This window comes from Periplaneta americana, chromosome 16, assembly GCF_040183065.1.
Source record: "Periplaneta americana isolate PAMFEO1 chromosome 16, P.americana_PAMFEO1_priV1, whole genome shotgun sequence".
NCBI classification, from domain to species: Eukaryota; Metazoa; Arthropoda; class Insecta; order Blattodea; family Blattidae; genus Periplaneta; species Periplaneta americana.
The window spans coordinates 89,940,638-89,966,108 of NC_091132.1; the positions used below are offsets into that span (position 1 = coordinate 89,940,638).

General features: G+C 36.6%; 1 protein-coding gene across 4 annotated transcripts in view; it reads left to right on the forward strand.

Moving 5' to 3' along the window:
* CDase (neutral ceramidase) overlaps positions 1 to 25,471 on the forward strand; it is a 440,785-nt gene that overhangs the window by 402,384 nt on the left and 12,930 nt on the right. For all 4 annotated transcript variants that reach the window (XM_069812523.1, XM_069812522.1, XM_069812521.1 and 1 more), the window contains exons 13-14: positions 1,781 to 1,899; positions 20,407 to 20,575. In XM_069812523.1, coding sequence (XP_069668624.1) covers positions 1,781 to 1,899; positions 20,407 to 20,575 — 288 coding nt within the window. The remainder of the gene's footprint in view (positions 1 to 1,780; positions 1,900 to 20,406; positions 20,576 to 25,471) is intronic.

Genomic DNA, 25,471 nt, shown 5'->3' on the forward strand with positions numbered 1-25,471 from the left:
AGCATACTAAATACACATTTCCTCTCCCTCTACCACAGTGATGTCAAAGCAAGCGCATTTTTCTAACGTTGACGTCGTGAGCGGGCATCAAACGCTAGGTATGGAATGAGGAAGGGTTATGTATATGAATAAGAGGCCTGTTGGATTTAAAAAACAGTGGTGCACAAACTTTAAACGGAACGTGGAATTTTATGTCGTTATTTTTATATGTCTTTATTTTTATATGTCTTTTTTCTGTTTGATATTATGTATATTGTCTGAAAAAAAATACCAACACCAATTTCTTAATGTTGCAGTTGTGTTTTAAAGTTAATAACATAATAAAGAGTTAAGAAGGAATATTCACATATATTCCATAGTAGTAGCAAAACTATACTGTGCTAAATGAATTAAACATATCATTCATAAAGAAAGTTATATCTCAAAAAGAAGAGCTTGAGTATGACATAATAAGCTGGAATTTATATTGATGATATGTTTAGCCTTATAAAAGTAATCAATAAACTAATCAAAACAATATTAGTAGAAAGCAACGTTACCTAGGTATATGTTTTAACTGTAACTAATATTCCATAACAAAACTCTTATCGCATTATGCTTTTAAGGTGATATTGGTGCGCAACTTCCTATCATCAGAATATTAAATTATTTTCTCGAAATCTTCTGAAGCTAGAGAGCTGACGTTTTTACAACACATGGGTACATATCCTTGTTTATGATGTAACAGTAGTTGCTTTGTTAATTCATTTCCTTACAAACATTTTCCATGCGAATACTTTCAAAATTTTTTCAATACACTGTCTTCAGTAATACGTATTTACGATACTTATATTAGATTTACTAAAACATCGTTTCAGTACCTGTAAGGCTACTAAATAAACATATCTTAAAATTTCACTTTTATGTAAAAACATTGAGAATATTATTCGTTTTTATTAAAAAACAAACTTGTGAAAAATGATCATTAAAATCAAAACTTACATTTCTATAATGGACTTATACTTCTCAGACAAATCTAAAAATTAACATGGATACAGTTTTAATAAGTTCTCTTCCCTTTATCTATTGAATCAGTGCTGGCCATCCCAAGCGGCATATACTACCTCTTTCGTCTGTCTCTTTCCTTTCTGCTGTAAAGCGCTCAGGCTCTCCTGAGTTCTAAAGCGCGCACTTGCGCCTATGGGCAACAGTTGACATGACTGCTCTACCATATCCAATGACGTTTGGGAATGAAAGGAAGGGATGCGTCACGAGTTCCAGCTTGTGACGTGTGCCACAATTGTAGCACATTTTAGCATCCCTGACTTATACAGTTGGCCTATGTATTGTTTCCTGCAAACTATCGTCACAAGGATGAAACGTGTCAATCTTTAAGAAAAGATGTATTTAAGCTGATGATATAGTGACAGTTCCAGGTATTGTAGCAGTTTAAACGCGACAACGGGAGTACTACCAGAAAATCTACGGAACGCATTTCTCCTTAACTAATAATTTGACAGTAATAGAATGAGGTTTCAGTAATGGGCAGTTATTTGTGTTTGTAAAAAAAGAAATATTTTAAATAAATAAATAATTGGACCTATCTTTCAAATTACTTAAATTCATACAATAAAATAGTGCATTTACGTATTTAATATACCGGTATAAGGTAAAGTTTGTCTAAAACTACTATTTTAGTAGTACACCTGTATTCATTATAATTATATTAGAAAAAGTTTTACCATTAAGAGTTTTCCATAGTTATATCTGATGTTAAGTTAATGACACTCATTTTACGCAGGTGGCAGCACATCCTAGAAACAATTTGACTCACGGGTTTACCTATCTGACGGTGGAGAGATATGACGATGCATCTCGTCGCTGGACGATTGTTGCTACAGATGCCAACTGGGAGACAAGGTATGGCAGATTAACAATATGTACTACTATCCAGAAAGGGTGCTAAGCATTATTACATAACATTTGAAGTATATTATGTAATCTCTGAAATATAATATGCGTAATTTTTTTATTATGTAACGCTTAGGTAATTCACTACAGAATTTAATTGGGAAAACCTAGGTACCAGAACAATTATTTTTGTGTGTAAAGAGTAGCATACATATGAAACTTATACATATATTTGTATACATAATTATAAAAATAGTAATAATTTTATAATAATCTATATTAAATTTTAAGTGCAAGCATTAGAGAATTCACTAAACTTATTATGCATTCCAGGGGCTTATTCACACTTGTTTTAGTAACAGTTATAGGGAAGATAGAATAATGATATATATGTCAAATTAAACAGAAAAGAATATATAATTATATAGCATAAAATTTGGAAAACATTTTTTTTTTTCAAGAAATTTTGCCTACCGGATCCCCTTAAAGGAAGTTGATGCTTCGGCGGGAGTGCGAGCAGTTCGTGCTTATTGACGATTACAAATAAATATACGTACACTTGAAGGGAAATAGTACGAAAATGTGAAATACTGCGCCGTAAATAATTAACATAGCTTACTGTTGTAGGATGCCCAGGAAAGCATGCATTTCATAATATTTGGAAGAATGTTCTAAATGAAGTTCATCCTTTGAATGTGTGTATAGAATGTCGGAACTTTTCTTGGATAAAGTTTTTCCATAGACACATTAATCAGGTTTATATGGTTGATTTCAACAATTATGTAAGGGTTAGGTGCCATCACATTACAGTGGATTATAATAACAGCGTGCATAAAAAAATCCTCAGACAGCATCTGTATGAAACTGTTTTGTTTCAGAATAAATAAATTAATCATGTAATTTCCGTTTTGTACAGTATGACCTCTGGTTTTTAGTTGTATTGAATGCAAACAAATTAGTGAAAATATAGCTGATGACCACCAATTTACCACCACTACTACTACTGCCGCTGCTGCTGCCGCTGCCGCCATCGCCACCGCCACCGCCACCGCCACCACTACTTGCCTTGTCACTACCACTTCTAGGTCTACTAATACCGTCAATACTAGACCTAGTACTACCACTACTACTAGGCCTACTGTTATCACTACTAGGGCTGGGGACGGAGCGGTTCGGTTCGGAGCAGTTACTGTGACGTCATTACTCGGTTGAACCGAGTAGAGTACCGAGTACAATATGTGGCGGCAGATTTAAAATTTAGATAGGTTGAGTCGACTTTAAAACTTACTTTGAAAGTGAAACCAAGCGTGTTTTAAAAGCGTTGTAGTAAAACACTTTCGCTTTGCCAATTGACGAGAAAAAAGTGCTTTCCTTCATTGCAAAATGGCGGTTGCAAATTTCATTTGCGTGATTATAACTATTTCCCCCAAATATTTTCCTAAGCATCTTATTCTTAAACACCCTTAACCTCTGTTCCTCTCTCAAAGTGAGAATCCAAGTTTCATAACCATATAAAAGAACCGGTAATATAATTGTTTTATAAATTCTTTCAGCTTTTCTGAGGACAGAATGAATGATAAAAGCTTCTCAACCAAATAATAAAACGCATTTCCCACATTTATTCTGCGTTTAATTTTCTCCCGAGTGTCATTTATATTTGTTACTGTTGCTCTAAGATATTTGAATTTTTCCAGCTCTTCAAAGGATAAATTTCTAACTTCATATTTCCATTTCGTACAATATTCTGGTCACGAGACATAATCATATACTTTGTCTTTTCGGGATTTACTTTCACGCCTACCTCTTTATTTGTTTCAAGTAAAATTTCCGTGTTTTCCTTAATTTTTTTGTGGATTTTCTCCTAAAATACTCACGCCATCCGCATAAACAAGGAGCTGATATAACCCGTTCAATTCCATACTTTCTCTGTTATCCTGGAGTAATATTAGTAATAATAATATATATTTATATTATTATTATTATTATTATTATTATTATTATTATTATTATAATTATTACTATTATGTACGGTAATATGTTCAGACTGTCAGAGTTCATTAGGCCCACTTGACAGGTCATATAATAGGATGAACTCCTCTTCAATACTAGAGACCTTTCAGCCCGCCTTGGGGATAAGGAAATAATCTGTCCTGCAGCAGAAAATATTTAAATACAACAGTACCTACGCTGTTGTCTGCTAGAATTAAGTAAAACACGTGAACTCTGTTTGAACGGTTGAACTGACCAGTAACGGCTACAGTTAACCGAGTAACTTCGGTGCTCCGCTGCCAAGCACATAAACCGATAGAACCGAGTAATTCAGCAGTTCTACTCGCTCCGTCCCCAGGTCTAATCACTGCTACTGTATTAAAAAGCCTGTACTGACCTCTAACCTGGTGATCATCAATTATACAATGAATAGATTGTTTTGTGATAAAATTTATTCTCATTATGTTTTAAATCAGTGTTTCCAGAATTTTGATGATGTCATATTACACCACTAAACATTTTCTGAGCACCAAATACCTTCCTCTTCCTTTACATGAAAAGACTGAAATATAGATCATTTTAAATATTACAGTAGATATTAATTATTATGTTCTTAAAACAATACTGGTAATACTGAAAATTTATGTTCGCATTGCCATTATTCAATACTAGTATTTGTTACTTATCCCGAGTGTATATGGGTGATTTAATTTATTCTTTATAATATTACCAAAGATGAAACATTATAATACTGTAATAAATATAGCCCTCCTCTGCCATTCATCTTTATTTCATCACGAGCCATCCTTGGTAAAAGATGTTTAAAACAGTGTCTATTACCAGACTGCATCAATGTATTGTGGTACTATTTTCGAATTTCGCGCCGCAAACACTCCCTTTAATGGCGGATGCTAGCAGATTCAATTTGTGACATTTTCCTTGCCTGCCACTCACGGGTATGTCTCTCTAGTAAGTATTACAAACTCTTTGGTTACTCGAACTCCTTGTTCCCCCTTCGTTCCGAAAGGATAAGCTGGAACTCCGGACTAGAAGAACAGTTAATAATACTGCTGCAGAAACATGATCACTTTACTGGTTCATCTTTTAAGTGGCAAAAGGTGGCGTGGACCCCCCCCCCCTCCTCGTCACGTGCTCTCCACAAATCATGAATTCATACATTTTTCCACTTCATTTTCCTTTTCTCTCGCTTTTGTAATACAAGGTAGCACGCAAAGCTATAACAACGTCTTCCTCGACTGTACCCATGAGAACAACTAGCCAAGAAGAAGAGGCGTACGTAAATAGCAAAATATGAGAAAAAAATGTCCACGTACAGTCGCCGCACAGTCCCTCATGTGAAGACCGACGACACACGCCACAGTCCCCGAATAGTCCCCGTGGATTCACCGCACATTACTCTATGTGAAAACGGACCTTCACGAGACCATTCTGCATTAAAATATTATACAGCGTGGAATACTTAAATTAAAATGGAATAGAGTGCAGCCAACCAGCGTGTTGGGCAGCGTTTATTAACGTGCCAGGGGGCGGACTAAGGTACAGTACTATACATTCCTTTTTTTTTTTTTTAATTGGTTATTTCACGGCGCTTTATGAACTTCTGAGTGAGATGGTGATAATGCCGACGAAATGAGTCCAGTGTCCAGCGCCGAAAGTTAGCCAGCATTTTCTCTTAATGGTTAGGGGGAAAAAAAACTTCAATCAGGTAACTAGTCTCAACAAGGATTTGAACCTGAGCTCGCTCGTTTCACGGTCAGGGATGCTAACCATTACTCCACAACGGTGGAGGGTATTCTTCTTATTTTTATATATTATTATTATTATTATTATTATTATTATTATTATTATTATTATTATCATCATCATCATCATCATCATCATCATCATCATCATCATCACTACCTACTATTATTATGATGATGTGCGCTATATAAATGGTGCACGATTAAAAACCTATTTCGTATTGTCAGGTACCATTCTAGAGCTAAATATATACATAGGGTAAGCAAGGGTGAATAGGGTCAAAATTCATATTTACTCTAATAACTCACATACCTTAATATCAAAGTTAAAGTGTGATACTTCGTCAGAAAGATTGTTGTTTTAGCTACACGTTTAAATGTCTATATCAGGATTAACTCTGCAACAATTCAGCATATTTATAAATTAAACAAAGTACTACATGAACCCTTTTCACCCTAAGCAGCCAGGGTGAATAGGGTCATCAAGAAGGGCGAATGGAAACATTCTTACTTTTCATTTTTATTCGTAAACTTGTACAATTTAAAATACTTATGAAGATTCAGATCCACACAAATTATACAGGGTGAGCCATAACTATGTTTGGAAAACGCGTGAGCGTGCTCTTGGATAAAAAATAAGAAAAAATCCTTACATGAAAATTTGGAGAAATGGTCATACTTTCTTTTTGTTCTTTTTTGTTTTTGTCACAAGTACATGTTGGGAAACTTGTCATTTAACGTTTATAAAAGGAGTTCAGTGTGTCCCCCTCCATTGTTTCACATGCCTGAAAACGACATACGACTGGCGAGTTCGCTCAAACACAATGTTGTCATCACGGGTCAATTGGCATGCATTTTCAACAAGTTGCAATAGCTCGTCTGCATTATTCACTGATGTTGAATAGATGACAGCCTTCAAGTGACCTCAAAGGTAAAAATCTAATGGAGTTAAGTCGGGTGACCTGGGTGACCAAGGCACTGGACCACCGAGTACAATCAAAACAAAAAACAATGTACTACTGTATTGTTACTGTATTGTTTGTAAACAAACACTCGTACAACAAAACAAACAAAACAAAAAACACCACAATATGATCAGATGCTTATGAAAACGAAAATCATTATTTCCGTCAAATTTTCATATAAGGAATTGTTCTTATTTTTTATCCAGGAGCACGCTCATAAGTTTTCCAAACATACTTATGGCTCACCTCGTATATTTAATACTAATTATTCATCACAAGCAACAAATGTCCTGTTTTAATTATTCCATGAACATCTTCCACTAATAAATCTCTTCTTACTCTCAGCTCTAACACAAGTTTCATGGTACCACTCACTCCCCTTTCCCATGCATTGTACCCAGTTTCCGAGCTTTAAAGAAACAGGATCACTCTATTTAACATTGCAAAAACACATGCAGTGTCATATTCACCTGATCATCTCCTGACGACGACGACGACGACGACGTTGATGATGATGATGATGATGATGATGATGATGGGTATCTTTTCGAACATCGAACATTCAGTTCAAACCCACAAGCTGAAAGTTTAGGCCGAAGTACTCTTTTTGCAAATTGCTTTTATTGGTCCACTGAGAACACGGTTTTTTCCTCCCCTATACTTTACCTGTTGGTTGACCTCATTTTCCAGACGTCTTTGTCGGCAGTAATAGGGTACATTGAAGAGCTTTGTAATTCACGATAAGCTTTTATTGTTCTCTACATATACTCCTCCAATCATGAAGGCTGCGTCTTCCTTCTGTATTTCCCCATTTAGGACAAATATAAACCATATTTCAGTGAAATCAGTTAAAAATATCCTGACCCTTTTCACCCTTAAAATATGACCCGAATCACCCAAAGAGCAGTAATATTTTGCATCGTAAGGTTTGCCATAATGATTGGTCTTAGAAGCTCAACATATTCGTTACCTATCATTTAAGAGTCCACTTTCAACTTAATTACGAAATCATATAAGTATCACAATAATAACTGGTAAAACGCAGATTATATAAGCACTACAATTCAAGAAACCAAATAAAATGTTGCTACTTATCGTTACAATGGCAATTTTCTACCTCAAACACCGCACCGAAAACAGGACTTCGATTGGAGAAATGTCATTTTCTCCGACGAGTTAATTGTCTCCAATAGCAACGATAGTACTGCCCTACTGTACTGTATGAATGGCCACCGATACGATGAACGCTTCGTGAGACGAATTATTAACAAGTCGGGTTGCGTGAGGGTTGCGTGTTGGGGGTGGATGTCATACGATGGAGCAGGACATCTGGAACGCATCCACGGCCAGTTTACGGCAGAAGTCTAAGAACACATTTTGGCAAATGTAATGATCCCTTCCTCTCGAAAACGATATCCAGAAGGAACACTTTTCTTCCAGCAGGATAATCATCCGATACACACCGCCAACCGGATTCAAAGATGGTTTACGAGGAGGCGTGATGTCGACCCAGTCGACTGGCCTCCAAATTCACCAGATATGAATCCGATTCAAAATTTGTGGGCTGCAGTCAAAAGGATCCTACGCTCTAATTGGGCAGAACAACCACCCTTTCGGACACCTGAGGAATTGTGGGACAGAGTTCTAGATGCGTGGGAGGTGATGGCCAAGAATTTAGACCTGTTCCATAATCTTGTGGACTCCATGCCGCGCAGAATGAGAGCAGTTGTTGACGCAGGTGGTATGTGGACGAGATACTAGTCCCCACCACAGGCCTTGTTTTGGTAATACATTAAAAATGGTTTGTTTTTGTTAATTTAATTATTTATTTGTGTTTGAAATGCGTCCGGTTTTTTAGGATGTGAAACAAGTATTTTTGTTTATACAGGCCAGGTCTCACCTATTAATAGCCCACAGGTGATGGACAATAATATTTTTAAAAGGTAGGCATAACGACGTTTATTAACAAATGCCGTTTCACATTTAAACTAATTAAATTAAGTAAAAGTTAAAATAAAAAAAATAATAATTTTACCGTACCGGGAGACGAACTCACAACCTCCGGTACGGCTGTCAAACTTCTTACCACTGGGCCACACACTGCTCGTAAGTTTACTACATTATAGACGAACTACTTTCAATGAAGAGACACCACAGCAATGCCTTGCAGTGGGTTACGTTTAAACGAGTGAACCGCGGATAGAACTTAGCATTTCTATCGACCAAGAGTCGGCCCATTATTTTTGCCGCTAAGTGTACCTACTAACCTATATCTATAACTACTCGTACTAATCTACGTACCTGTATACCAGTCCAGCTATCTCCTCACTAAGCTACCTACAATCCTACATATCTAAAAAATGTTTTATTTAACGATGTTCGCATCTGCCGAGGTTATATCAGCGTCTTCGATGTGCCGGAATTTTGTCCCGCAGGAGTTCTTTTACATGCCAGTAAAACTACTCATACCGGCCTATCGCATTTAAGCACATTTAAATGCCTTCGACCTGTGCCGGGATCGAACCGTAACCTCGGGTTACCCAAACTGACTCCTACATATCTACCAACCTTGCTACATAACAGCCAGTAGAATTATCTACGTACCAACATATAGAACTATCTACCCACACACATACACCTACCCATCAACCTAGTACCTACTTACATATCACCTACCTACTTACCTACGTAACAACCGACTAATATACCTTCTAATAATAGAAGTTCTTTCATATACCTACTTACCCATCCACCCACCAACCAATCCACCTACCTACCTACCTACCTATCTATCTACGTATAAGTCCCCTATAAACTTACCTATCAATCTATCTACGAACATACCAACTAATCTGTCCACTACTAACCAAACTACTTCCAAGAAGAAATATGTGTACAGCTTGATTCAGGGATTTTGGCTCCTGCAAAAAATAAGTAGGCAGACTAAGAGCGAATTACTTATCACTATTGGCGGGCTGGGTCACACAGGTCAGACTGCGCAGTCATAACACCTAACACTTCCTTCTTATCTTATCGAGGTACACTCCGTCTTGAAACACAATATTCTTCCACACGTCCCGTTACTAACCACTACGTCTGTTGACTAAACAATATCATGATGACTTATATTTTATTGACATGAGTGTCCCTCAGCTTCGAGCTTCAGTATTATTTTTTTTCTTCCTCTTTCCTCTTCCCCTCCTATGCACATTTGTGATTAAATTTTTTCTTATGACGCAACACACAGCTCGCTCACTAGCCAATCAACCAAGGACAGAGGCCATTAACGCTGAATCGAGCTGTAGGTAGATAAAGGATACAGCGAGATCTGAGTGTTGATTGCGTATCTGTACAGTACATCATCTTTAAAGCGTTGTGCACCAACGTGACGGATCTCAAAGGGTTCAGCTTTAAGAGCGACAGATGGTGGGTGTAGATGAAATCGATAGTACGGACAATTAATTTAATTTTATGGCAACAGAGTTCAGCGTACTACTATTACACTTCTGATTCCAATGTCACTACCCACGCGCTTGTATGTGCTAGTTTTGTATTTATAGTGTAAATGGTTGCACTGCCTCGTGCCATGTAACATTAAAGTAGATAGGCTATATTCCAAGTTCAAAGGAAAGGAAACTGAATTATCTCATGACTCTGATGTTAAATGAAGGCCAGCATAATATAAAATCGGTTGCTGGCTTTATCCCACATCCGTTAAGTCTCTAGAATAAGTGAATTAGCTACTACCCTTACTGAAGAATGCCCATTATTTGTCAGGTTGTAGTATTAGGAACCTATAACACGAACGAATTTATTATGCGCGAGTGAAACAAAATTCCACTTAAACCTTGCGGTTTATAATAGAGACATAGTCTTAATTCTTTTCTGCTTTTGTTATAGATATCTCGCTCTGTCTTTCTTTCGCTATTCCTTGTTTCCCTTTTTCCTTTATCTTCTTTTGTTCTTGTAAGGGAAACAACTCAAATTTTAAAGTTTTGTGAAACATTCATTTTAAAGCTTTATGTTACTGTGAAAAATCGAAGAATCTTTGAAGTTACTTCAAATTCCATTAATGATGTTTTATGCAGGGACATAATTTCATTTTTACTTCAATTTTTATTGTATCCGAGTTTTTTAATGTATTTCACTCCCATTCCCTCTACTAGTAAACTTCTAACCGTCCTCCACACAGAACCAAGGCAGCATATGCATTCAAAGTCGCCTTACGATCATAGCAAACAGTAGTGAGTGTAGTACGTCCAGAAATATGTTCGCGTTTTCCAGTGACGAAAGAGCTTTCAATATTGAATCTTATTTTCGCACTGGGACTGTTGTCCGTTTGCCTATGTCGCATTCCGGTTTCCCCCAACCGCTTCTGTTCGCCCCTCTATAAAGGCTAGTGGCTGGATTGTCTTAGTTCTTTTCTGAAAACATTAATTTCTGTTAAGAATTGGACGTCTACGTAATATTATACAACTGTTTAAAATAACATAAATAAAAGGGCCTCGTTAAGTACTTAACTGTCACGTGATTTATCCCCTTCCTACGACCCTGTGACAAAACCACTTGGACGGATAGTAGATAGCATGTCTGAGTAATTTTATCTTTTCGGATCGGCCAGAAGTGAAGTTTGAATTTACAGTACGTAAGGTACTCTTTTATAGAGTGGGTACAGAATTATTTCAACATGAGTTACTAGTACGAAGGCCGAAACTGATTATTGGAATTAGGTACAATACTCTATAGTGCGACAATATATACACAAGGAATGAAGCCTGTATCGAAATAAACGGCCAGCATTTTCAAAAATGTGTCTAAATGTCCATATTATGATTATTTTTCAATTTAAATTCATTCTCTGCATTGTATGCTAATGTGCTGTAGACAGTATAATAAACAATGCATAATGAATAGGTCCGATGGATAGCTCAGTTCGTGAGTAAAAACACTTATTGTTAATATAGTACTGTATTTTGATTAAACAAAAACCCAATGAAAATTATCAAACTGAAAATCGCGATATTTCCTAGTTTACGTAAATGGATAAACTACTTTTCTTCCCTTCTATACTTAGTAAAGTCATTTTTGTTTGTATTTTACGCCAGTATCATCGAAACCTAGTCGTGGAAGAGGGTAGCAAACGGTGTTTCCGGTTCTCAACCGTTAATCCAAAGGTATAGCCAGGTTAATATTAGAAATGTTAGTAAAAATAAAATGCTGTCCCTGTATGTACTACTGGGTGTTCAGTTCAAAGTGTGTCATGGCTCGCTGTGTGCCGTCATGTGGCTAGTCGATGAGCCTAGAGAATTCAATCTTCCTACACTTCCGCAGAGGTGTATTACTTGTGTGCCAGAGAATTTGCCTAGCAAGTACGGCGTTCATTCAGAAGAGTACTTACCGATATGTACGGTAACGCCGGTAGTGGCAGGAATGTGCACTGTTTCAAAACATGTACTTAGGTGAGTTTTTTTCTTACTGTCGGGATATGGGGAGAGGGTTAAGACGATTACTTACGTATTTGTTGACATTAACTTCGACGGTCAACATGGACACGGAGCATTTGGTTTGTGTTGTGGAATGCTGCCGTACGCAACCGATGATAACAAATACCCTGCGTACGACTTGGCCGCGCAAGACACAGTTCGAAAGAGGTTATGGTAGCACACAGACCGTACAGCCGCCATCTGGTGCTACGACGTTGAAGTTTTACCGTACACGTTCTCAAGTTCAGATTGAACGCCTTGATTAATAGGCAACTTCTCTGACATAAAAGCTGAAACTCGCTTCAAATCGCTGACTCATCAACAGAGACGTCATGACACACTTTGAAATGAACACCCAGTATAAGTTCCAAATTAGAGCGTGTTAATTGGATTTTTCACAACATAAAACTTTAAAATTCATTGTTCTCAAAGTTTTAAATTTTGAATTGTTTCCCTTTTGAACTCTCCCGTAAATACATTTATTCAGAATTCCGTTACATCGCAACTCGTGCAGTGTTGCCTACTTCGATTTCTTTCCTACTGAATTTGGTGATTTTAGGTAGTGTTGAGTGGAAAAAACTGCCGTCGGTGATCAAAGGAATTTTTAGAAATCTTCAAAATTCTGTGCAGAGTTTAGTTTTATTTTATACATCCGATTGTGTTGTCAACCCTGGAACGAACGCCAGTAAAACGTCAAAAACAATTATCATTATTGACAACAATACCTCCATTTGAAACAATTCGTTCAGTCCGCTTTGTGTTACGGTACTCTTAAGCCTTGGTTTTTCTGAACCAACGCATGCGACGTGCGACGTGCGACGTGCGACGTGCGAGGTGCGAGGCCCGCCTCGCACAAATCCGGTCTACACGAGAGATAATGAGTGGTTTCTATAACTGCGAGATTTGTGCGAGGCGGGTCTCGCACCTCACACGTCGTATGCGTCGGTTCAGAAAAACCAAGGCTTTAAATAATTATCGAATAGCAAGAAAATAAAAACGACTTGAAGGTTATTTATCTGAATTTGCTGGGTCACTGGCTTAGAAGAAACTGCCTACCGAATGATGATGCACTGGAAGGAGTGGTGAACAGAGAAAAAGTCGTGGCAGAAGAAGATAACAGATGATAAACAACATTAAGATACTATGAATTATTTTATGCGGAAACTCAAGAGGAAGGCGAATATTGGGGAAACTGGGAGAATGCTAGGTTTACAGGAAAGACCTGCCCTTGGGAAGAAAACACTGAATGAATTTGATGGCGGATGGCTGTGATCATTTGCGGTTGCCTTTCGTTCATAAATTTAGAAGAAAACAAAAGAAAAAAAGTGTCTTTAAAAACGTATTATTTGTCACTGTAGTAGTGCCTTTGAGTGGCCGAATTAGTTCAAAAAGATTTGTTTTTAAAAGTGTCTGAGACCCTACTATGTTGAGGTGTAAATTTTGTCGATGTAATTTATAGACAAAATTTAATGATTTATTTGACCATTCAAAAACAAATAGACGTAAAACTGCGTTTAACCTTTTATGTCCGATAAAGTTAATTTGAATAACTAATAATCCACTATTAATAAAATAAATCAGAGAAGTATATTTACAACACGAACAAAAAAGCGATTTACAAAGCAGTAATGAATCTATGTTTCATTCTTCGACCGGCCCCTCGCGCCGCGATTTTTAATTGCCTGTAGAACTCGTCTATAAAGAAAGAGAATACTGTAGTTGCAGTTCCCTTTTCAACATAGATCAGTTCATCTTCGCCGTGCGATGCTAGGTCTTCGAGGTACTATTACAGGGTGGTGCAGGAAAACGGGACATTTTGAATTAACGTAAATTGCACGAATATACACAGAACAAACATTATTCATTGATGGAAGTGCATGTACATAATATGCCATTTACATTGTCATTATTACACAATGCCACTTGTCATGTTACTCTCGAAAATGATATCGAAAAGATGTGCTCCATTTCGGGGCACACATTCTGATAACCTAGTGTGGAAACTCTGGAATGCTCGGTGTATCATGTCTCGAGGAATGCCAGTGATTTTAATCTTCAATCCTTTGTTTTAGTTCAGCGATGGTTGCAAGATGTGTGCGGTACACATTGCTTTTAAGATGTCCCCACAGCAATAAATCGCAAACACTGAGGTCAGGGGATCTTGCAGGCCATGGAATGTCGCCGTTACGTGACATGATTCGCCTTCCAAACAATTTGCGAACGGCTTCCATCGATTGTCTAGCAGTATGTGACGTGGCTCCGTCTTGCTGAAACCAGATGTTTGCGATGTTAAGACTGCAGTCTCTGTGCAAAGAATACTGGTCGACAATTGATGGAAGCCGTTCACCAAATGTTTGGAAGGCACGTCATGTCACGTAACGGTGACATTCCATGGCCTGCGATATCTCCTGATCTTAGTGTTTTCGATTTCTTCCTGTGGGGACATCTTAAAAGCAATGTGTAGCGCACACGTCCTGCAACCATCGCTGAACAAAAAGAGAGGATTGAAGACGAAATCACTGGCATTCCTCGAGACATGATACACCGAGCATTCCAGAGTTTCCACACCAGGCTACCGGAATGTGTACGCAGAAATGGAGCAAATCTTTCGTATGTCATCTTCAAGAAGTAACATGACAAGTGACTTACTTACTGGCTTTTAAGGAACCCAGAGGTTCATTGCCGCCCTCACATAAGCCCGCCATCGATCCCTATCCTGACCAAGATTAATCCATTCTCTATCATCATATCCCATCTCCTCAAATCCATTTTAATATTATCTTCCCATCTACGTCTCGGCCTCCCTAAAGGTCTTTTTCCCTCCGGCCTCCCAACTAACACTCTATATGCATTTCTGGATTCGCCCATAGGTGCTACATGCCCTGCCCATCTCAAACGTCTGGATTTAATGTTCCTAATTATGTCAGGTGAAGAATACAATGCGTGCAATTCTGTGTTGTGTAACTTTCTCCATTCTCCTGTAACTTCAGCCCTCTTAGCCCCAAATATTTTCCTAAGCACCTTATTCTCAAACACCCTTAATCTCTGTTCCTCTTTCAAAGTGAGAGTCCAAGTTTCACAGCCATACAGAACAACCGGTAATATAACTGTTTTATAAATTCTACTTTCAGATTTTTTGACAGCAGACTAGATGATAAAAGCTTCTCAACTAAATAATAACACGCATTTCCCATATTTATTCTGCGTTTAATTTCGTCCCGAGTGTTATTTATATTTGTTAATGTTGCTCCAAGATATTTGAATTTTTCCACCTCCTCGAAGGATACATCTCCAATTTCTATGTTTGCATATCGTACAATATTCTGGTCACGAGACATAATCATATACTTTGTCTTTTCGGGATTTACTTCCAACCCTATCGTTTTACTTGCTTCAAGTAGAATTTCCCCGTTTTCCCTAATCGTTTGTGGATTTTCTCCTAACATATTCACGTTATCCGCATAGATAAGAAGCTGATGTAACCCGTTCAATTCCAAACCCTCTGTGTTATCCTGAACTTTCCTAATGGCATATTCTAGAGCGAAGTTAAAAAGTAAAGGTGAGTGCATCTCCTTGCTTTCGCCCACAATGAATTGGAAACGCATCTGACAGAAACTGACCTATACGAACTCATGACAAGTGGCATTGTTTAATAAAGGCAACATAAATGGCATATTATGTACATGCACGTCCATCAGTAAATAATATTTGTATTGTGTTTATTCGTGTCATTTACGTTAATTGAATCGGTCATTGCAGAAAGGGGATAAGTCATGAAAAACGCGAAAATGAGTTAAGAGTGCCATTGCTTTCTCCAGACCTAGACACACATTTCCATACAGAAATGGAACAAATTTGCTCATTCTCAACGCCAAGCAGAGTACCATAAGCAGCGCAGTCATTGCAGAAAGGGGACAAGTCAGCGACTTACCTTCTTTCTGCACTGACTGACGACGTGACGCAACAGAGTGTCGCGGATCTAATAAGTTACGGCCCATCAGCTGATAAGGAAAATGACAGCTAAGCTAGAAGTAGTACGTGACCCAGGGGAAGAAAACTGTGTTATTAGTGGTAAACGTAAACGCAATGAAATTAACTATCGCAGAAATGTAAATAAGAAAATAAACTGAAGGCATTGGAACATCAATTCCATTGGGAAGTCTGCAGCAGCCCGTACGACAGGAGAACAATGTGGGTAAGAAACTACTCATTGTTTGTTTAGACGCAATTTTGGGTCCTCAATTTTCAACATTCACAATTTCAAAGACCATACGGCGAACTTCTATCCTATCATGAAGGCATAGGCCACAAATCTTCAAATGAAGTGTGTTCCTTCTGAACTACATTGAAAATAATGTCCCTTCTTCAGTCAAGGAATTGTATATTTTCTCTGATAACTGTGGAGGGCAAAATAAAAATCATACCTTAATTCGATTGTTGCTTGCACTGACCCAAATGGGGAGATTTAACAAAATCATTCATTATTTTCCACAACGAGGCCATTCATTTCTTCCCTGTTACCGCAACTTTGGTGTAGTGAAGCGCAAACTAAGGAAGACAGACAGGGTATACAGTATGTGCCAGACCAATACAATACCTTGATCCACCAGGCAAACACAAACAACAGATTTTCTGTAGAATCAGTTACTACTGATGATATTTTGAATTTTAAATACTGGTGGCCAGAACATTACAAGAAAACCACCTGCTCATTAGACACACTGAGGAAGAAAGGGAAAGATAAGAATATGTTTTCTTCAGCACAATTCAGTGAATTTGTTTACTCTAAAGATGGTCCAGGATGTGTGACTGCCAGTTTGTTCATTGGTAGTGAAATGAGGAAACACAGATTATGTATGAAAAAACCAGGTTCTGGACGCATAGTAATGCCTACACAAAAGCATACAAAGGGAAAATTCCCATTAATACGAAAAAAAAAACTTGGAGACGTATCGAAAGTGAGGCAATACATTCCATTGGAACACACTTTCTTTTACGAAGAGATCCTGAACTGGCCACCTTGTGACAAGGAATCTACAAATGACGTGGCTTCCAACGTCTAACAATACACTCTATAACAATTGAAACAAATTATTTAATGTAGTACTTTAGTGTATTTTTATTTTGCTGTCCTATATGCAGTTTTTAAGTATTAGTTTAAAAGTAGAGTTTTGATTTAAAACTGTGATATAAAATCACATATTGATACATTTCTGTAGCAGGAATAATGATTAAAATGCAAAAATTATTATGTAAATGGTGACAGTAATGTAGTAATTACACACAAAAACATCGTTATCATCGTAATTATTAACATTTAGTTTGATATCAAATATTACATCAGCCCAAAATTGTAAATTATATATTTTTTCTTTTATATTTAAAAATTCCTTGCAGAAAGGGGATAAGTCATGGTTCGATTAAACAACTTTAAACAAAAGTGTTTGAGATGTCAGATGTCTAACATGATGTATTAGACATCACTATTCATAAACAAAGTAAGAAAAAATATTTATAATGATTACTCCAGTATTGGAAGAAGAAAACAGTTTTTATTGATTATCTCAAAAGTAAGATTTTATGACTTATCCCCTTTCTGCAATGACCGATTCAATTAAAAATTTCCCGATTCCCTGCGCCATGCTAGTGTTCATTAAAGTAAGTGAAAGATTTTTGTATAAGTTTGTCTTTCTTGAATACATAATCACATTTTTACAGTATGAACATATTATAAACTTGATGCAGATACATCATTATTATAGCAGTTACAGCTATTGTACTATATCTTGTAAAATCATTTTTCGTTCCTTTTTGCCTTGTCTCACACATTCTTTTCGAACATTTTGGCAAGTTTTGATTTTACCAGATCACCTTTTTCACTTTCATTTCGCTTGCGATAAGAGGAATGTACCCTGCTTGCGATTTTCTCGTTTCCATAATAAAGCAACTCTTTCCTTCACACATATATTGGATTCTTCCATTTTTTTTATTTTTAGTGCCAAACCTCCCTTGGACGCATGTAGCTTGCAATTGCATAGCCGATTGTTATGTTGCCAGTGTATGACGTCATACTTTACTTTTATACACGTTTAATTAATTTTGAAACTGCCATCTATCGGTGCATATAATAAGGAAAGCAATGTGTTTCCCCTTTAAGCAACTTCAGGAACTTCCCACTTTCTATGTCGAATGTAGATTTTTACTTGAAAATATGTTAATTATAAATCAAGTAATACCACACCCTTAAAATTCGAGGGGGGGGAAATAAAAATGACGAATAAAGATCGAGGGGAAAAAATTACCGGCAGCAATTTAATTCTATATACCTATCTAGCATTTGCGAAATAATACACCTACCACAGAATTTTCCTTCAATACGTTACTTTTCTTGTTAGGCATGGTATCAATCATTAACTTCAGTAACAAGTAAACTTCTTTTATGCGAGATCGTGCGTATTTCCTTGGTTTCCGCACAAAACCAATCCGCGGAAAATGTAAAATTCCACATTCAGTATTCCCAACCTTACACACATAACAATTTCCCTCTTCTTACCGCTTAAGTGACATATTGATTTTACTGCTTTAGGCTTTTAACATATTACTTTTAGAGACGTTGAATATAGTAATAATTATAAATTGGAAACTTACCACTGCAATTTCACCTAAATTGCACCGTTAATTATTGTTTTTAAATATTTGCAGAAATTAAGTATATTCTACAACTCCACTAAAGTTACTGCATTCGTGATGCAAGTGAAAAGGAAGCCGTGAAAAAATCAACAAGTTTCCAGATGCCGATGTTATTACTGCAATATGTTATATAAATAATATTGTTAAAATGTTAAAATGAAAAATAAATCATTACATAACCTTACCGTTTGTTTTAAGTTCGCATTTATAGACTGGGGGGGGGGGAAGACAGACGTATATCACGGCCTGCTGGAGTATAGTAAACACAGAAAACATTTTAAAGCAACAATGTTGAAGATAGATATTTTTGTTTTGCAAATTTGCCGTCATTGAACAGAAACCAAGATGGAGATTTCATTGCAACTAATTAGAAATTCCTCTTTGAGGTGTGTAATAAACGATCTTCGCACAAAATAATGTACGATACACGAGCGGTATGTTTTCTTTCAATTCTCGGAAATTAAAAAAGCTCAACTACGTTTCGCTTTTTCAAACTTTTCCTCGAACATGAAAACTTCAACATACCGCTCTTGTAACACATATTACTATAGCAAAGAGTAGGCCTCTATTGATACAGTGTTGATATGTACCTAACACATTTTCATTGCACTATTCACTACCGTCACTTCTATAATTACTTACTCATATTTCACTTCATAATTTTAATAGTATACGATATGATTATCTTCTTCAATTTTTGTTTGTAAAATTGTAGTGTACTTTACTTTGTAAATTTGTAGTGTTTTTGTAACGCAGTTTTACTCCTAGTTCAGTGTTAGAGAAGGCCGAATGGCCTTAACTCTGCCAGGTTAAATAAACCATTGTTATTATATTATCATTATCATTATTATTATTATTACTATTATTATTATTATTATTATTATTATTATTATTATTATTATTATTATATGATGAAATGTCGCGAATATAAGCTGTACCTTAATTTTCACAGTTAAAACTTTGATAAAAAGTGCGGCTTATTTTCGGGCCACTACGGTGAGTAGTTATTCATGTTGAAATTTGTTGTGCAATTTAAAACCTCTTGTAAGGAAAGTCGTAGGCATATACAGAATTCCACAAAAAGATTGGCACAAACTTAATAAGGTTGTAAGGGAGGGCATTTCAGACATACGGGCTGTAAGCTTTCACGGTGACTGTGGTCAGAACAACCCATTTGGGTAATCCACCGTGTCGTGGACCTTGACATTTCCAGCGTTTCAAAACTACATACAGTTTATATCATCAGGGTAAGATCAGAGAGGTCGCCTACCCTATTGGTTCGTTACGTCACGCTAATCCGGGCGACTGAGTCTAAGTGTACCCCACATAAGACAGCTATATCTAAGTATTATACATTTATCACTGATCATGTAACATGTAGGGATACAAGAGTAACAAATTTACAACTATGTAGAACCAAAAGGTAGCTTCAGGGGACGTACATTCCCTATCTTAATCGAATTATTTAAAATATCGAACTAAAACCCTACGAAGTTTGTCCCAATATTTTTGCAAGACAATATTTACACGACAAGAATTCCAAAGCCTCGTGGTATAGGCTAATAATACACTGTAATACGATATTTTGAAATAACTACATTATAAAGTTTCTTTGTGTGCTTCCAGATTCCACTGGATACGAGTGTCTCCCATCCTGGGAACCAGCGAGGCTCTCATAGAGTGGACTGTGGGACCCGACGTTGTGCCTGGGAACTATCGCATTCGCCATTATGGAAGTTACAAGTACATATTTGGCGGAATTTTTCCTTATCAGGGTACAACAAAAATATTCAAGGTAATAAAATGAAAATCTCACATTGTAATAATATTATAATGACGAAATTACTGCTTAGGTAGATAGGGGTAACTCTAAGTTCCTCAACGCTCATAATTCTATCGTACGTTCACTTTATTGCCGCATACCTTACTCTGATAACTAGGGTACTGATGTCGATGAATTTGCATCTCTTTTCTAATGATGCTAGGACGATGCTCTGTATGAAATAAACGTGGCTTATACCAAGAGGAGTGAAATAAAATAGTTTTTTCTTCAACTTCTCTCGGATAGGTCACTTTGTGAAATTTATAAAGAATTTTAAATTCTTTTTAAAGACAAAATCAAGGTTTGTATCGTCTTTAGCTAGATTTAATTCATTCATAATTAAACTAAATGGTTCGCACTTGTTGGAAATCTGTGGTAATCTTTTCTCCCCTACATACAAGTATATTTTGTTTCGCACTTAGACTGGTCCAACCGCAAGTGTTCATTTTCATTCTTACATATGCAAGACTACACATCCTTTAAAGCAGGCACATCAAGGACACGGGCAAGGTTATGAACTGTTGTGTATCAGAGTGCACTTTGCGAGCGCTGTGATTTGAGTAAGGGTTAATGAATAAATGCACCGTAGATTATATCCTGACGTCTTTTCAGAATGTTATATATTGACGAATTTTTCAAAATAAAAATAAAATAATTCAAATCTCTTTTGTTTTTACACACATACAAACATCCGGAACTGTCCTTATTCGTTAAAGTTTCAGTGTTCTAAATTTGTGTGACGTTCTCTATAAATAATTCTTCCAATGTCAGTCTTGTTGGAAATTATCCTCATAATGGACTGTATCGTTGGTCTTCTTCTTCTTCTTCTTCTTCTTCTTCTTCCTCTTGTTTTAGGATAAATCCTGTATTTTCCAACTTTGCTGTCTTAATCCGATGTTGGTGTCCAACTTTCCTTCCACCGTTTAGGGGGTCGTCCCGAAGGTCTTGGGGTGTCCAACTTTCCTTTCATTGCGATTTTCGGGAGTCGGTCTTCCGTCGTCCTTAATACATGGTTCCGCCATCCTTTTCTTCTAGTCTTGATCCATTTTGTCACGTCCTGCACTCCACATTTTTCCCTAATCTCATCATTCGTCTGCCTGTCGTATAACGTAAGCCAACAATACTTCGTAATGTCCTCATTTCTGTTGTTGTCATCATTTTTGCAGTTTTTTTTGTACCTGCTCGAGTTTCCGTTGCATATGTTCATACTGGCCTTATACACGTTTTACATATTCTGATCTTGCTTTCTATGTTCATGTATTTATTTTTCAAAATTACATCTCTTAGATATCCTGATATTATGTTTGCTTTAGTATTCTGTTCTTTTACTTCTTCCTTCAAATTTTTATTGCTTGTTATTTTTGTTCCTAAGTAACTGAAACTCATTACTTGTTCTATGGGTTTATCATATACTACAAGTTTACATCTGAGCGGCTGCCTTGAGATAGTCTGTGATTTTGTTTTATTTTCTGATATCACCATGTTAAATCTGTCTGCTGTTACTTGAAATTTACATAGTAATCTCTGTAGGTTATCTTCGTTATCTGCTAAAAGGATCACATCATCAGCACAACATATTATTTCAATGTCTTTATTCCCTAATCTATAGCCCCTAGTTCCTGCTTTAGTTTCCTTTATTATTTCGTCCATGATCACATTGAACAGAATAGGGCTAAGGCTGTCACCCTGTCTCACTCCTGTTACTATAGGTACCTTATCATTTAGGTGGTTATCTACATTTATTCTTGTGTAGTTATTAACATTGAGATATTTTATGAGTTTGGTTCCTTTTTTCTTTAGTATTTCCAAGACATATTTTATTTTAATTCTATCAAAAGCCTTTGTTAAGTCTATAAAACATAGATATTATGTCAAAAAATTCAAACAATTTTTTCCCCTCTAGACATGCATTATTTTGGTGCTCACATATAATTGCAAAATATCACAGGATGTGTTTTTATTGTAATATTTTAAGTTTGAAAATAATTGATCTCAAACCAACAAAAATATTCAGTTTTTCCCTTTTCTAAAAAACTGGTAATTTTAATATACGATATTTTGGACGAACAGTAACGATATGTAAGAATCTGTCAAACGTGGTCTTCGCCCGGTTTTGTTGAGATTCATTTGTAAAAAAAATCTCTTCACATCCATAAATGCTGCCAAATAATGACATTACTTTTTACGAGCGAGATGGAATTTAAACATTTAAAATAATAACCACAGTAAAACTTTCAACACAGCGTTATAACTTCTAATATTTGAGGAGAAAAATTCGCTCCGGCGCCGGGAATCGAACCCGTGTCTTTGGTTCTACGTACCAAGCGCTCTGACCACTGAGCTATGCCGAATTCAATCCACAGCACCGGATCGAATCTTCCTCCTTCAGTGTTTCCCTTTGCGGCTTGAATCCAAGTTGGACATATTTGTTGACGTATATGTCTAGTGTCCACTGCCATTATACTAGGAGCGCACTCAGTTGAGTGACTTATTTGGCCGGGATTCCGCAGTTATGATGCACTGCTAGTTATGAGAATATTATGAATTTATTAATTTGTCCTACAGAATAATCTCTGTAATGTTGACAATTAATATTTGAGGAGAAAAATTCGCTCCGGTGCCGGGGATCGAACCCGGGTCCTTGGTTTTACGTACCAAGCGCTCTGACCACTGAGCTACGCCGAATTCAATCCACAGCACCGGATCGAATATTAATTGTTAACATTACAGAGATTATTCTGTAGGACAAATTAATAAATTCATAAGTTATAACTTCTAGTTAGATTTTCAATATTTTTGTAAAATTTTGGACTACTTATAGCTTCAAATGTTTTTTTTATAATCATCAATCATTTTCATCCTATCATCTTTCGCGACATTTTGTATTCATGGGACTTACATACATCGTAATACCGTTGTACATTAAATTTCTTACAGATAATTGTGTTTTTACACATTATACATTGCACCTCTCTATTGTGATTGTGACTTGAAATTTTGGATAACCAATCTTCATGCTAAGACTACTACTACTAATTCTGGAACTAGTAGTGCGATTTGAGTGCCAATTAATAGTCTTTATAATTACACTGATATCCCTAAGTTGTATTTTAATTTTATAATGAACAGAAATAAATCAGCTTCCCATAAATAAACTTATAAACTTATAAAAACATAAAAATGAGTTAATTAATTCTTCCTATCATCCCAACAAAATTAATTATACGTTTTAAAATAAAATAATTAGTACAAACATATATAAAACTCTATAGAATCTCACTAACACGTGCCATCATGTTGTTTTCAATAGGCACCGTAAAGCATGCAATCGTATATTTCGTATTACCAGTGTACTTATTCAGCCCTGCAACCCGTTTTGCAGCGAAAGAGGGAAAGAGCACACATGCTCGTGAGCACGCTGTATAGGCTACTAGTGTCGTGCAATGTTCGAACATTGGAGGGGATATCAAGATACTACGAACTTTGCCCTACTCCTTAGGCATCCAGCAGTATGTGGAAGTGAAGCATGTAAACCAGCCGTCGGCAGAAATGCCATCGCGATGCCTGTTACTAAGTGACGTTACAAGGGCAGGCAAGGAATACACATCCCCCCTCCCAACCAACTCTTTGCAAGTACATTGTACAAGCATCTACCATTGTCGTAACATATAGCTAGTTAAGGATGACTCTGTCGAAAGGTAGGAAACGTGTATTTAAAGAAGAATGGGAGGAGACGTATGTTTCTTGTGCTTATGGAAACAATAATTTATGTTTATTGTGCTCGAAAGTTTTAAAGGGCATTTTTCAACACAATATTAAACGTCATTATAATGTAGCCTATGTTATAAAATGTATCAGAAGATCACAGGTATATGAACATTTTAAATACAAATTGCAATACGAAGGGCAAATATATATGCACGATATGGTACGACCATTCATTACAATGGTAGATATCTGGAAATAAAATATGAGGGGGAAAAACAGTTCCATCATTTCCCATCCTTACAATATCTTTCCAATATTTCTGAATTAAATTTAAATAATTATGCTCATCTAAATCTAAAAACAGAATTTCAACAACGGAGATTCGGTGATTTTAACAATATTGCAAATGATTTCTTACTTTTTGCGAATCCTTTGACCATAGACATAAACAAGGTTAAGCCAGAAATGCAGCAAGTAGTAGCTGATTTACAGAGTGATACAAAATTACAAACACGGTGCAAAGACACGTGTAGTTTAAACTTTTTTAAAATTCTGTCTACGGAAATATATGCTTCCCTTAGGTGCCGCCAATAAAGCGGCTGTGTTTGGTTCCACTTGCAGTTGCGAACATTTTTTTTTTTTCAAAATTGAAACTTGCAAAATCAAAACAAAAATCGCGGCTGAAAGATGAAAGTTTATTCGCCATCTTGAGATTGGCTACTTGTGACATAAACTTAGAATTCTGTGGCACCTTGAAAGTTACGGTACAGCAAATGTGATGGCTGCACGCCACTGATGTCTGAGCGGGCCTTCAATCCTATCCAGAACCAAGCGACGTCATGTGTATTGCTGGTTGCATTGCCTGATGTCATCGTGAGTACAATTCTGCCGATGACTGATGTAAACTAAAATAATCGAGTCAGAGGCCTTATGTTCGATCACGGCGTACTCTACTACAGGCGGGAATACTCCCCTCTCTTTTCACAGAGAGCGTGACGTCACTAGTCCTCGCTGAATCAACTCACCATACGCCGTTCAGTCTGATTTTGTGTTAAATTTGTACTATTAGCAGCATTCCTTTCCGATATCTATACTAATAAAAAATCTGTGGCCAAAATTTTTCCGGTAATTTTTCCGATTTTCCAAAAATAATTGGTGTTA